Source organism: Denticeps clupeoides, chromosome 12 (genome assembly GCF_900700375.1).
Source record: "Denticeps clupeoides chromosome 12, fDenClu1.1, whole genome shotgun sequence".
Classification (NCBI taxonomy): domain Eukaryota; kingdom Metazoa; phylum Chordata; class Actinopteri; order Clupeiformes; family Denticipitidae; genus Denticeps; species Denticeps clupeoides.
The window spans coordinates 20,937,287-20,951,693 of NC_041718.1; the positions used below are offsets into that span (position 1 = coordinate 20,937,287).

At 44.7% G+C, this 14,407-nt stretch overlaps 1 protein-coding gene across 5 annotated transcripts in view; it reads left to right on the forward strand.

Annotated features, from left to right (window-relative positions):
• slc12a5a (solute carrier family 12 member 5a) overlaps positions 1 to 14,407 on the forward strand; it is a 97,869-nt gene that overhangs the window by 50,397 nt on the left and 33,065 nt on the right. For all 5 annotated transcript variants that reach the window (XM_028998919.1, XM_028998918.1, XM_028998920.1 and 2 more), the window contains exons 2-3: positions 1,902 to 1,996; positions 2,290 to 2,421. In XM_028998919.1, coding sequence (XP_028854752.1) covers positions 1,902 to 1,996; positions 2,290 to 2,421 — 227 coding nt within the window. The remainder of the gene's footprint in view (positions 1 to 1,901; positions 1,997 to 2,289; positions 2,422 to 14,407) is intronic.

A 14,407-nucleotide genomic window follows, 5' to 3' on the forward strand; every position in this document is an offset into this window, starting at 1 on the left:
AGCAACCGTCATCAATTATCCACGCCCATTCGGTCACGTTCTGTCCGGAGACCCCAGTAGGTTCCAGAAAAATCCGCCACAGCAACCCATATCCAATTATCCACGCCCATTCGGTCACGTTCTGTTCTGAGACCCCAGAAGGTTCCAGAAAAATCCGCCACAGCAACCCATATCCAATTATCCACTCCCATTCGGTCACGTTCTATCCGGAGACCCCAGTAGGTTCCAGAAAAATCTGCCACAGCAACCGACTTCAATTATTATCGGCAATCCAGTCATGTTCTGTTCTGAGACCCCAGTAGGTTCCAGAAAAATCCGCCACAGCAACCGACTTCAATTATTATCGGCAATCCAGTCATGTTCTGTTCTGAGACCCCAGTAGGTTCCAGAAAAATCCGCCACAGCAACCCATATCCAATTATCCACGCCCATCCAGTCACGCTCTGTTCTGAGACCCCAGTAGGTTCCAGAAAAATCTGCTGTTTCTGGAAATGAACCTATTACGGCTGCCCTTGTACCATGTCTTCGGTGCACTGTAGAGGTGTGACCCTCCAGTGGTCTCATGATTCGATTCGATTACGATTATCAGTGCCTCGATAGCCATGCATCACAATGCACCCCATACAGTTCCTAGATTGTCACAAGATATTTTCACATACAACAGTCAAGGTCTCGTACTTCTGTGTGGACTTCTTGGTTTGCTACAAGGAGCAGAAAAACTGTTGCCATTCACCTTGTAGTTGAAGGTGAAGTTGTCATTTCTGCTATATGCATGTTAGACGGTACATGGTGAACCGAAACAACGTAAAGTGACCGTGTGACAAACTGTGACACAGACAAACTGGGCTACAAGTGCAAACAGGCGACACAGGCAGTGCGACAATGAGGCAGACGGCGCTGAACTACTGAAATGAATATAGTGCAAAATAGTGGAAATACTGCTGTGCAAAATGGAACCGTGCAATAATAGATAATATTACAGATGGATAATATTACTGGATATAACAGTGTATGTCAGTTCAGAATGGAAAGTGCTCAGGTGTTTGATGGTCTGTGGGACAGTCTGGCGGCGAGGGCCCGAATGCTTAGGTACCTTTTTCCAGATGGCCGGAGGGTGAAGAGCCTGCTTTGACTCTATTGGTTGTGCGAAAATACGTCAAAGTTCAACAAATTTCAACTTTTACCGCGGTGTGAGAACAAGGCCACTGAGTGCTGCTCAGCGTGAAACTCCGACCCGGAGCGGCGCTGTTCTCGGATCAGGTTGCCACAGTCACTACCGCCACAACTTTTCAATGAGAATTTTTACACCGGCGCCAGAAAATCACCAGGCAACGTCATTAAGGGCAGTGGTGGCCTAGCGGTAAAGGAAGCGGCCCCGTAATCAAAAGGTTGCCGGTTATAATCCTGATCCACCAAGGTGCCACTGAGGTGCCACTGAGCAAAGCACCGTCCCCACAAACGCCTGTCATGGCTGCCCACTGCTCACTCAGGGTCATGGTTAAATGCAGAGGACAAATTTCACTATGTGCACCATGTGCAATGCTGCATGTGACAAACACTTAACTTATGATGTAATATGCACTGCAGCTCTGCACTGCATCGATGCACAATCGTCCACATCTGCATCGCGGTGCATCGACTAAACGGTTCATTTCCACACCCCTAGTGCACTGATGGACTTGCACACGTTGTTCAGTAGTAGATGCCCCTCCCCCCCATACAACGCTGCTCACATTTCATCTAGTTCTGTCTCAGCAGAGACGTTTTACCGACCTGCCGTCGCCGTAAATAACATCGGCGCTTTACAAACGAGCACCGAGCTAATGTCCCTCTCAATCAATCAATCAATCATGCAGATCAGCTGAACTCTGCTCTGCTTTTGTGTGTCTGTGTTGGTACAGGAGATGGCAACCCCAAGGAGAGCAGCCCCTTCATCAACAGCAGCGACCCCGAGAAGAATCAGCAGTACGAGGGCAAGAACATGGCCCTGTTCGAGGTCAGGAAACACACACACACACACACACACACACTTTACTGACAGTTAGAGTTTGTCACGTAACTCACACACACGTGGTCCTTGTGACTGAATTATAGAAGTGACGCAGATTAATGAGTAATTAAGGCTTGAAGGGCAGCCAGACCCCAGGACATACAACACACAGGTTAACGTCAGCACAATCTATACCTGCGTTAATGTAGAGGCTGTGGTTCTACACACACACACACACACACACACACACACACAGATTTTAATATTAATTAGAGTCTGTGCTGTATTTATGCATGCAGGAGGAGATGGACACCAGCCCCATGGTTTCATCATTGCTGAGCAACCTGGCCAACTACTCCAACCTCCCCCAGGGCAGCAAGGAACATGAGGAGGCTGAGAACAACGAGGAGGCGCGAAAGAAGACGGTGCAGGTAGATTCCGGCCTGGGATTATTGTGATCCATCGTCCACCGATGATATAGTTCCTCAGCAATGACAAGCAGCTGAATATGATGCTCTTTATCAACCCGATACTTAAAGAGGTGTCAGCCAATCACAAGGCCAGGTTGGACAGATTAGGGCCAAATAGCGATGTGCAAGACCAACCCGCCACACGCCACTCCAGCCACTCAGCACCCACGACTGTGCCCCGCACTAAATAATCCCCGGCCACCGCCCCGTTTTCTCGCTGTGCGGCAAACAGTAGGCGCGCCTCACAGATGGAGGGTGCCCTTCCTCCCCGCAAATGGGCAAGATAAATCCACGGCATCCACAATATCAAAAACCAAGATCTGACTCACAAATAAGAAACCAAAAATATTGCAGTCGCCCCCTAGTGGCTTGCTGCAGTACAGATCATATGAATCTGGCATTTGGAAGAAAGGAATAATTATATATTACTTAAGATAAAATACAATTCCTATTTAGAAGAGCATCTGGCCGTCACAGTGTCTACCAAGAAGAACTCTGGGCCTTGGACAAATTTAGTTGACAACCCCGATGTAAGGGCTTAAATTTGATGAAATTTTAACCTGTAGAAACTCTGATTGTTACTGTTACTGTATTCTGCTTTAATTTCTCCTACGTTATTCTTCTCTCAAAAGCACATTAAAATTACCAAAACCAAACGACCTACTTTTAGTAAAAAGCAGTGGCTCCATGGCGAGGTCCTGGCTTGTTGCCACATCGGTGACAGGAACACACAGGGACGGTGACAGATGATCTTCAGCCCAACTAAGCGTGATGTCCTCAGTGTAAGCATGCATGCAAGTGGACGGGTCGGCCCGCTTTCCACCGTGATCTTTAACCCCCCCCCGTGGCCCATGACTCGAAAGAACCTCAAAGCCTGTAGCCTAGCGAGGCATTTCCTCAGTGCCAGATCCTCCCTACGCCTCACACCAGGTTTTACACCGCTGTCATCTCTTCTTTTCTGAAGTCCCATTCGCTCTTTCGCTTCTTCTTAAACCGGACGGCGAGATTCTGGTTCTCGAGTGCTGGGTTTGGTTGGAGGAGGATAATCTCCCTCTAATTTCACTTCGTCCCCACTCTTAATTAACCGGCGTCAGAGAGCAGCTGCTCTCCAATCAGCTTCCATTTCTGGGGGGGGTCGGTGCGAGGAGTGTAGAATAAATCAAACGCGAGGGCGATAAATAAATTGGCGACTTGATGAAGATTTTTTGATCTGCAGAAGAAGCAGGGAGATGAGACGATGTATAATTCAGGGGACGCGGAATACATTTCTGCTCCAGCTGCCGCTCCTTCTGCATTTAAAACAGTTTAACCCTGATGTAGCCGCCAAATGGTGCACAGTTAAAGGTTGTAATATCCTAGGTGGAACACAGGGTGGCGCGTGCAGGTATTCAGGTATAAAGGTAGCGCAAAGGGTTTTGCAGCGCTAGCACGGACGAGAGCTTACACCAACGCTCAGCCGACGCCTAAAGCGAAGTGAAAGTGAAGTCATTGTCACATGTGATACACAGCAGCACAGCACACGGTGCACAAAGTGAAATTTGTCCTCTGCATCACCCTGAGCTGTGGGCGGCCATGACAGGCGCCCGGGGAGCAGTGTGTGGGGACGGTGCTTTGCTCAGTGGCACCTTGGTGGATCGGGATTCGAACCGGCAACCTTCTGTTGACGGGGCCGCTTCCTTCACCGCTAGGCCACCGCTGCCCCTAAAGGAGGACCGTTTGCTGTGCTGCCAGCTGCTGAACTAACCGGTGATATCTGCTATGTGCTTTCTGGAATAAATGGACATTTTGTTTTTTTACGGCTCTTTTCTTTAAACATTGTCTTTCACTCATTTGCACACCTTCACCCTACCAGTTACACATATTTTATGTTAAAGACGTAAAAGTGTAATATTTGGTTATGTTTGCAATATTTGCATATTGGTTCATTGTATACTTGCAACATTTGCAATACTGTGGTCTGTAGCAGTCGCTAAAAGCATTTCACTGCATATCATACCGTGTATGACTGTGTATGTGACAAATACAATTTGAATTTGAAATTTGAACTTGAATTTGGATGGTCACAGTGGAGCCAGGTTTTGAAACATAACAACGCAAACAACGTATACCGCATTGTCACCTTACGCTTTACTAAATGCAACTTCCTTAACATTATGCACATTCACTTTATGCAACTAAGCCTTCTGTGACTTATTTATCGCTGCTGCACCACTTTGTCTTCTATGTCTTCTATGTATCATGTCCTATGTTCTGTCTGCGTGGGAGGGGTTTTCAAGTGAGAATTTCATTGTGCTCCGTACGCTGTACTTTGTACAAATGACAAGAAACACAGGTCTACACACATGTACATGCATTTAAACACACACAGACTGACCCCCCCTCTCGTCTGGCCTTTTACTTTACTTTACTTTACTTTACTTTACTTTACTTTACTTGGCAGACTCTTTTATCCAATATGGCTTACGAGAGGAAGACACCAGCAATTCTCATTCGGTTTCTACAGATTTTGAGTTACAAAACTAAGAGCCCCGATAAGGCTGAACTTGTCAAGAATAGAACATGCAGGGAATTGTTAGATTAAATTGTTAGGGAAGTACCAGACTACATTATTATATATTATCACTACTTAAACCCCGTGAAGAGGGAATTTTCAGTCTCGTTTTGTAGAGAGTGAACACGCAGGATTTGGAGATCGCAGCAGCATGATGGTTCATGTTTTCCCCGCTGTAGACTCTCCATAATTCAGCTCGGGTGCGAGTGTGAAAATGGCACTACAACCTCTCTTACACACAAACATCCACTATACGTATGAAGACTATAAACCCACTCGCTCTCTCGCTTGTAGATGTGCACCCTGTACTCACCCTGGGTTCACACACACTGGCGTATGGCGTAAATCCCTCCACACACACACACACACACACACAACTCCCTACATTTACCTCACACACACGCAAATAATAATGACAAATCTGAGTTGATGCGCTCATCCACGTTGCCATCACGATTCACTGAATCACTCACCAGCCCTGCAGATGGGCAGAGGGTGGCATGGCCGGCTGCCGGGGAGGGGCGGAGCAGCTGGAGGTGTCCGCCGGGCCCGCAGCACCTGAGCCGGTCCCCTGGGCCCCCCGGCAGCTGCGAACGCCGCCTGCCGCACCACCGCCACATCCCGGCACGCCTCTGCAGGACGCCGGCCACCCGGAGTCCAGAGGGAGACGCCGGACACGTGCCCCCCCGTGTCCAATAGGTGTCCGCTGCCCTGATGACCCCCCCCAGATATCCGTAATGAGAACTCTTCTTGGGACCTTCGCTGTGTTACCCAGATGCCTGAGGTGCCACTGAGCAAAGCACCGTCCCCACACACTGCTCCCCGGGCGCCTGTCATGGTGCCCACTGCTCACTCAGGGTGACGGTTAAATACAGAGGACACATTTTACTGTGTGCACCGTGTGCTGTGCTGCTGTGTATCACAATGACAATCACTTCTCTTTAATTCTCTGGACCTGAGCTGAATGTGTGTGTGTGTGTGTGTGTGTGTGTGTGTGTGTGTGTGTGTGTGTGTGTGTGTTGAGTGGTGTGTGAAGGAGAAACACTCCCCTCTAATCAGACAACTGTTCGCACATTCCAACCCCAACTTCACCTCTAATCGCATTTCCCCGGCAACAGCGTTTTTCCATTACGGGCCGAAGTGCTGATAGCACTGGGCATGCTCACTCCCACACACACACACACACACACACACTTGCACAACTACGGACCTGAGGCTCTTGTAAGGAAATCTTGTAAGGCTCTTGTAAGGAAATTCTGCTGGTGAAATACTGCCCCCTATAGGAGGACATTTAAATTGTGCATTTCACCTTTAACCACATCTACAGAGGAAAACCTTAGCTTTATCTTCTGCACCACAGCTGGAACTGGAACCTGTTTAAAAGATGAATTTCTGAAGTTTTGGTGCATGGATCCTTTGGCCGTGACACTTTGCAATTCCTTACAATAATATTTGATTTCCGATTGTCGGATGCAAGGTGCACACGAGCAAACACGTTGCAGGAAAATCTCTTAATTGCATTCACAAATTTGGAATCATTCATCGGTATTGTCTTACACAGATGAAGAGTCTGACCCGGCTTGTTCTTTAATTGGTTCTTTCATCTGAAAATGTAATTAGGTGGTTCGGCAGCATCTAGACGCAGATTCTCCAAACACTTCCTATTAGATGACATTAATAGTGGAATTAATCCCGGCTTCAGGATCAAATTATTTTTCCAAAAATTGCGTGCCTAACACTGCGTTACATGCCGAGCGTTATTCAGTCCTTCTTGTTTTTTTGCAGGGTAATTTAATCAAATAAAGTGTCACGTCCTCAAATGTCGCCATCTGTCGGCGCTCGGAGAGCGGAGCGGAATCCGGCCCGGATGGAGCCGCTTTCCTCTGGAGCGCCTAATCACCGTCTATCATCGAGGTTAAGGAACTTTGTGGGATATCCAGCACCCCACTTCTCCCGCCGCAGCCGAATGTCAGAATGAGCGTTGTGTTTTCTGAATGCCGCTCACATGTCAGGTTTCGTGTGAATTTGAGCCTAATGGCGCCCCATCGGTGCAAATTCAGCAGCTTTTTAAATGAACACCGAGCTCGGTGTTAACAGCTGATCGGCTCTAAGATTATGCACTTTAAATGTGTGAATAAAATATCAGTGAAAGCTCGTATGAAGCTGAAGTCTTGTGAGCGCCGGGATTGTTAGTGCCACTGTTGTGTTAACCTTGAATTATGGGGGGATTTCGGCGCTCCAGTCAGGGCCACGTTAGAGGCGTACAGTAAGGGTCGTTATGCTTTATTAGCGGTGTTGTCCTTGAGCTGGAAAAGAATACGGTTCCATTTATGGAGGTGTGGAGGTTAAAATAGGGTGGCAGTGGCCTAGTGGGGGTAGCACACTCACCTATGAACCAGAAGACCCAGGTTCGAACCCCACTTACTATCATTGTGTCCCTGAGCAAGACACTTAACCCTGAGTGTCTCCCAGGAGGACTGTCCCCGTAACTACTGACTGTAAGTCGCTCTGGATAAGGGCGTCTGGTAAATGCAGTAAATGTAGGTGTTTTTAAATACACACACATAATCGTTGGCATTCCTATGGCGATAGTGGTGCATTGGTGTTTAGGATTTTATCAAAATTAGGAATGAGACAAAAAAAACGTCTATGATGATGCTTCCTTAGTACATGGTGGTGTCTTCTTTTTAAAATGGGAAATTGTACTTTTTTTTCCAGCAACTGATAAGTGAAAAAAATATATATGTATGATATGCAGGACGTGACGCCATACACCTTTCCTGCAGCTGCACGCCCTGCACACACACAATGAAAGTGACGTGATTGTCATTTTGCAGCACAGCACACGGTGACACGGTGAAACATGTCCTCTGCATTTAACCGTCACCCTTGGTGAGCAGTGGGCAGCCATGACAGGCACCCGGGGAGCAGCGTGTGAGCGGCGTCATTGTTAGTGGGGACTGAACCCGCAACCCTTACTTTATTACCCCGCTATGCCACCACTGTCCCTCACGATCACCTTCCCCTGATTTCTACCAGTGCACGACCCAGTCACCTTAACTGCAAAGCCCCAGAACTCCCGTCGGTGAGTGTGCTGAAAGACCTCACCAAGGCTCGACCCAACCTTCAACCTGTCCGATCCTTCCCAGGAATGGACAGGTGTCCCTCGCGGCGCTCATTCCCCACCCTGTGACACACTGTGCAAAGGTTAACTAAGTAAAGATTTCTGGTTTGTCTTGACCCTATGTAGAGACTATTTGCAATAATTCTAACATAAAGTTAACCCTGGTAAATATGAGGACCTACAAAATGTCCCCACAGTGCAGCCAGAACATTAACAATGGTGACATTGTCTTCTCGTTGTGAGGATATTTGAGATACATGAACATGTGGTACCTAACACACACAGTCATAGAGCCATGATACAGTACACCCCCTACACATACACATACACACACTCCATTCATGGCGTTGGAGGACAGACCTTCACCCACTGAGTGTCAGTAATCACCACCGGGCTTCAGACCAACAAGACACCCCCCCGCTTTTGTGTTATAATGTGTACACACTCTCTCTGAATGGCCCTGTGTGTGTGTGTGTGTGTGTGTGTGTGTGTGTGTGTGTCCCTCAACTGCTCATGTTCGGTGTGTTTGTTTCTGCTTGTTTGTGATGCTGTTAAGCCTCCGCTGTCAGTTTCACAAAAACCAGATCTGCTGTTTCATCGCTTCCAGCCCTGGAGCGAGAGACAGAGAGACAGTGTGTGTGGAGCAGTTGGGTGGGTTTTAAAGTTTTTAAAGTATTCTCTAACATCTGGAGCCTCTTTGTGTGTGTGTGTGTGTGTGTGTATGTGAGAGAGAGAGAGAGAGAGAGAGAGAGAGAGAAAGAGAAAGCACGTAATGGTGCCATATCTATCCCAGGACTAATTTCAAGAGCCAGATTGGGTCACAACCATCACACAGCATGTGGAGAACGGCCAACAAGTCCAGCTTCTCCAATATCACATACTACATAGAGTTCATTTGGACAGTCTTGTTTGCATTTACCGTCCTGCATAAGTGAGTATAAGTCGTAGGGCTCCATCTCTTCTATCCTTTATAGAAATGCCTACACAATGTGGGTCTCCAGATTGCCCTCATCCGCTCTCTACTTAAAGTAGAAGACCCCCCTTACGGCAACACCCAACTCATCACAATACTAATCCATCAAATACACAAAGTAGTCATTGTGCCTATGGTACATTGCTTCATTCATGCCATGTTCAGGTAAATAGTACCGTATACGTGGACGTAATTCCTCTAGTCGCACAAGAGACTCTTTTTTTAGATATCCCAAAAATATTTTTTCTAATTCCATTTTAAAAAAATATATAAATCATATACATATTTAAATATATATTATAATAGATGATCAGGAGACTGTAAATGCAGAGAGAGAAACTTTTTAAAGCAGTTATTTATTATGTGCTGATTATCTGCACGGGGGTTTGGAAAACCAGGGAAAACCCGGAAAACTGGGAAAATGGCAAAAAAGGACATGTCTTACATTCAAGGCTGCCACGCAAAGATCGTGAAACGCACAGAAACAACGGAGAGGTCAGGCCGAAGGCCTCGCCGAGACACACAATCTGACATATTGGGTGTGTTGCCACCACCAACAGTTGTCAGGAAAACATAGGAAATAGGGAAAAAGGCAAAAAAGGCCATGTCTTGCATTTGTGGCTGCCGCGCTAAGACCGTGAAATGCACAAAAAAAAACGCACAAAATGACATATTGGTTGCTTCGTTGGGGACTACAGGACGGCCACAAATCGTGACCAAACCATTAAAAGTGTGAAAAACTTTGGTTTCTTAGAATTTGCGATGACACGTTTCAGCGCGCACACACAACTTTCATGTCAGGTCGTGCAGCTTTTCGTTCCGCAGGGTTTGACATATGGCCTCGCTTAGCCGGATTTACGGTCTGCGCGCAATTTCCCAAAAAGCATTTCGGAACGCGTTTATTATCCTAGTCCAAAATTGGACTTTTTTAAAATTTGTGTCCAGACGGTTTGACATACAAAAAAGTTGTTAATTTCGTCTCGTAGATCTCGACCGACGTTTTGACATATGGTTTGTCTCTGTCTGATTTATGGATCATGCACAATTTTGAAAAAACGAAAAAGTGTCAATGGGTAACAAAAAATTTATTTATTATTTATTTCAGCCTTTTTTCGGCACCTAATGCAGGTCGTACCAAATCACGCACACCGGCGTGCTATATATCGAAAATTAGTACTTTATTGTGTGAGGTGTGCTATTACTTTTATAAGCGATCGGACAGGGCGTGGCCAAGCTATTAACGCTCAAACAGGGTCATTTCCCATTGAAATGTATTAAAATGTATTTTAGCAGTACCTGTAGCAGTACTACTTAAAAGAAGCCCCATTTTACAAATGCTACCAATGCTAAAGTTCCTTCGGCCACTTCATTAGGGATGACCTGTCCTTCGGCCACTTTATTAGGGACACCCTGTCCTTCAGGAACTTTAATAGGGACGCCCTGTCCTTCGGCCACTTTATTAGGGACGCTTTGTCCTTCGCCCACTTTATTAGGGACGCCTAATAAAATTAGCACACTAACATGCTAATTTTTAACATGCTCTAAACGTCATCAAATTTAACGTGACGCATCTTAGACATGCCCTCTTACTGTTTTTGATGTTAGCATGCTAGTATTAGCCTGCTAACATACTAATTTTTAAACATGCTCCAAACGTCACCAAATTTAACATGACGCATCTTGGCCACGCCCTGTTAGCTAATGCTAGGATGCTAACATGCTACTTTTAAAACATGCTCCAAACAACACCAAATTTAATGTGACGCATCTTGGCCACGCCCTGTTAGCGTTTTGGATGTTAGCATGCTAGCATTAACATGCTAACATGCTATCTTTTCAAAATGTTCTAAACATCAACACATCACTGCCTGCTCTATCTTTAATAACACCACCTGATTTCACAGCTGAGACCAGGTCAGGAGGTTATGCCCGCGCTCCTACGAAAAACGCCCGGACAGGCCCATCAAAATTTCCTCTGGAATTTTGGTTTCTAGTTTGTTATTTATAATTATTTGATCCAAAAGTCTGCATTTTAGAACCTGCTGCCAAAGGAACAGATTATACATTTTTCATGTATATTGTATGGTTTTTGAACACTTTGGGGTCCTCATAGTTAAATATTGATGAATATGACTGATGGATCATAATGTTCACAAATGCATAAAATCAGTACTACAGTCGGTACGTTATTATTATGTCAGGATCTTTATTTTTATGGTTTAGCACAGACGAAATGGAACCCAGCAAGGTAGAACGTACACGTAAACAGGCTAAAAATTAAGTTGTCATTCACTATCAAATGCTGAAAGTGAGATGTTTGATGTACCTGACCTGCATCACCAGACACTTACAGAGACCGTTTACTGCCACCAAATTCAGCATGGCCTTATCTTTTTCTCACCTCAACAGCTGACACACATTTCCTGTATTCAAATGTGGGTAAAATACGGTAATGATTGCTTTGCCGTCTCCTCTGATTCATTCAAATAATCTTATTGAAAAGGAAGACAGGATTAAGACTGATAGCGACTGGTGGGTGTTTTGAGATCTGTATAAATTCCCTGTAGTCAGGACACTAAAGGAGTTGCTGCATGGTGAGGAGGTTTGGTGGTCCAGGACTTTTCCCAGTGAGGTACAGGAACCTGTCCTCTCCCAGTATCCGTATCCAGGTGTCCCGCTTCTCTTCCAGACTCTTCATGCATGATAAGCGAGACTGGTGACTGAACAGTAGCGAGATGTCTAAGGAGGAATATAGATGCCGGCTATCACATCTGTACCCAATTGAACTGTAAGAAACCTAACAGTTCCATATCTATCCCAGAATTATTTTCAAAGGCCAGATTGAGTCACAACCATCACACAGCATGTCGCACAGGGCCCACAAGTCCAGCATCTCTAACATCACAAACACTACTTAGAGTTCATTTGGACAATCTTTGAGCTTACCATTCCGCATTAATAAATATAAGTTGTGGGGCTCAGACTCTTGTCTACAATGTCTACATATTGTGGGTTTCCAGCATAACTTGAATACCTCTGTGACGAAACAAGTAGGCTGCATTTGGGACATCCCAAAGACGATTCTGATATTTAAGCATCAAGTACACAAAATAATCATCATGTCCGTGGGATAATGCTTCCAACATGGCATCATCATAACTGAGGTTCGTTAACCGGCGTAATTCCTCCAGATGTTCAAAAGACTCTTTGTTTTTCAAACATTCTTTAAATTGTTGTTCTAATTCCATTTTTTTTTAAAGAAAATCTTGCTTAAATAGATGAGTGTGAGACTCAGAAGACTAAAAAGAAGACATCTGTCCGGGACAGACGTTTAAACTTCGCCTGAGCAGAAAGACAAAGTTCTTCAATGCAGTTCTTTATAATGTGCTGTTTATTAGCACATAACTATAACCACAATTAGTTCTCTTATTCTTTATTTAATTATTTGATCCAAAAGTCTTAATTTTACAATCTTCTGCCTGAATGAATATTGTGGACTTTCCTTCCAGCCACTGGCTGCATGGTCCACGTTCACCTTCTGTTTCCCTCCACCCTGGTATAATGGAATCAAAAATTATTCACTTATGAAAAAATGTCTTCACGTGTCCAGTTGTCACGTCCTCTCCCATGAAGAAAACGTCACCGTACGACCTTCTACTCTTACAAACAGCACCCAACCCGTCAATCTAATCTATTTACATTATGTCATCCCGTACAATACTAGGGTTTTCCTCTCCGTTGTCATTGTCCTGTTTGAGGTCTGTCTCCATTGCCCTACTGAAGGCAGGATCATTCAACAAGCCAGTATTTAACCTCCATAATGTCTTCTGAACATCTAGATACCAGAGTGATCAGAAAGATCCCGCTGCCGCAGTAAAGTAATCTAGTAATCTAAAAGTAATCTATACTTCAGTGCGCTGCATGTGGTGCAGAGTAAAATGTGCATCCTGGTGTTGATCCAGATGTAGCTCGCCATACTGAGGTCAATAAGGTGATTTTTCACCTCTCAGCTGCAGAAAGATGTGGTTCCTGCCAGAATGCCACACTTATCCTCTCCTTTTTTATTTTTGCAATAAATGTACTTCTTTTAAATGGTTATTTAACCCATTTACGTCTTAGAAGCTTGTATTAAAGATTTCAAGTTTTTGAAAACGTTGGGGTCCTCATAGTTTAATATTGATGAATATGACTGATGGATCATAATGTTCACAAATGCATAAAATCAGTACTAAAGTTATTATTATGTCAGAATCTTTTTTTTATGGTTAAGCACAGACAAAATGTAACCCATCAAGGTAGAACGTACACGTAAACGCGTTATGAATGAAGTTGTGATTCACTATTAAATGCTGAAAGTGAGATGTTTGATGTACCTGACCTGCATCACCAGACTCTTACAGAGACCGTTTACTGCCACCAAATTCATCATGGCCTTATCTTTTTCTCACCTCAACATCTGACAGACATTTCCTGTATTCAAATGTGTCTAAAATACGGTAATGATTGCTTTGCCGTCTCCTCTGATTCTTTCAAAAAATCATATTTAAAAAGAAGAAAGGACCAAAGCCGATAGGGACTGGTTGGTATTTTGAGATCTGTATAAATTCCCTGTAGTCAGGACACTAAAGGAGTTGCTGCATGGTGAGGAGCTTTGGTGGTCCAGGACTTTTCCCAGTGAGGTACAGGAACCTGTCCTCTCCCAGTATCTGTATCCAGGTGTCCCGCTTCTCTTCCAGACTCTTCATGCATGATAAGCGAGACTGGTGAGTGAACAGTAGCGAGATGTCCAAGCAGGAATATAGATGATGATGTTTATCACGTCTCAACCCAACTGAAGTGCGAGAAACAAAACAGTCCCACATCTGTCCCAGAATTATTTTCAAAGGCCAGATTGAGTTACAACCATCATACAGCATGTCGCGCAGGGTCCGCAGGGCTCGCAAGTCGTGCATGTCTAACATCTCAAACACTACTTAGAGTTCATTTGGACAATCTTTGAGCTTATCATACCGCATTAATAAATATAATTTGTGGGGCTCCGACTCTTCTATCCTTTATATCAATGTCTACATATTGTGGGAATTTTAAATATATATTATAATTTTTGCTTAAATAGATGCAATTTAAAAAGAAGAAGTCTGTCCGGGACAGATGTTTAAACTTCACCTGAGCAGAGAGAGAAACTTCTTTAATGCAGCTGATTATCTGAAAATATTTAGTGTTCATATTTTTTATTTAATTTGTTATTTGTCATTTATAATTATTTTATCCAAAAAGTCTGCATTTTAGAACCTGCTGC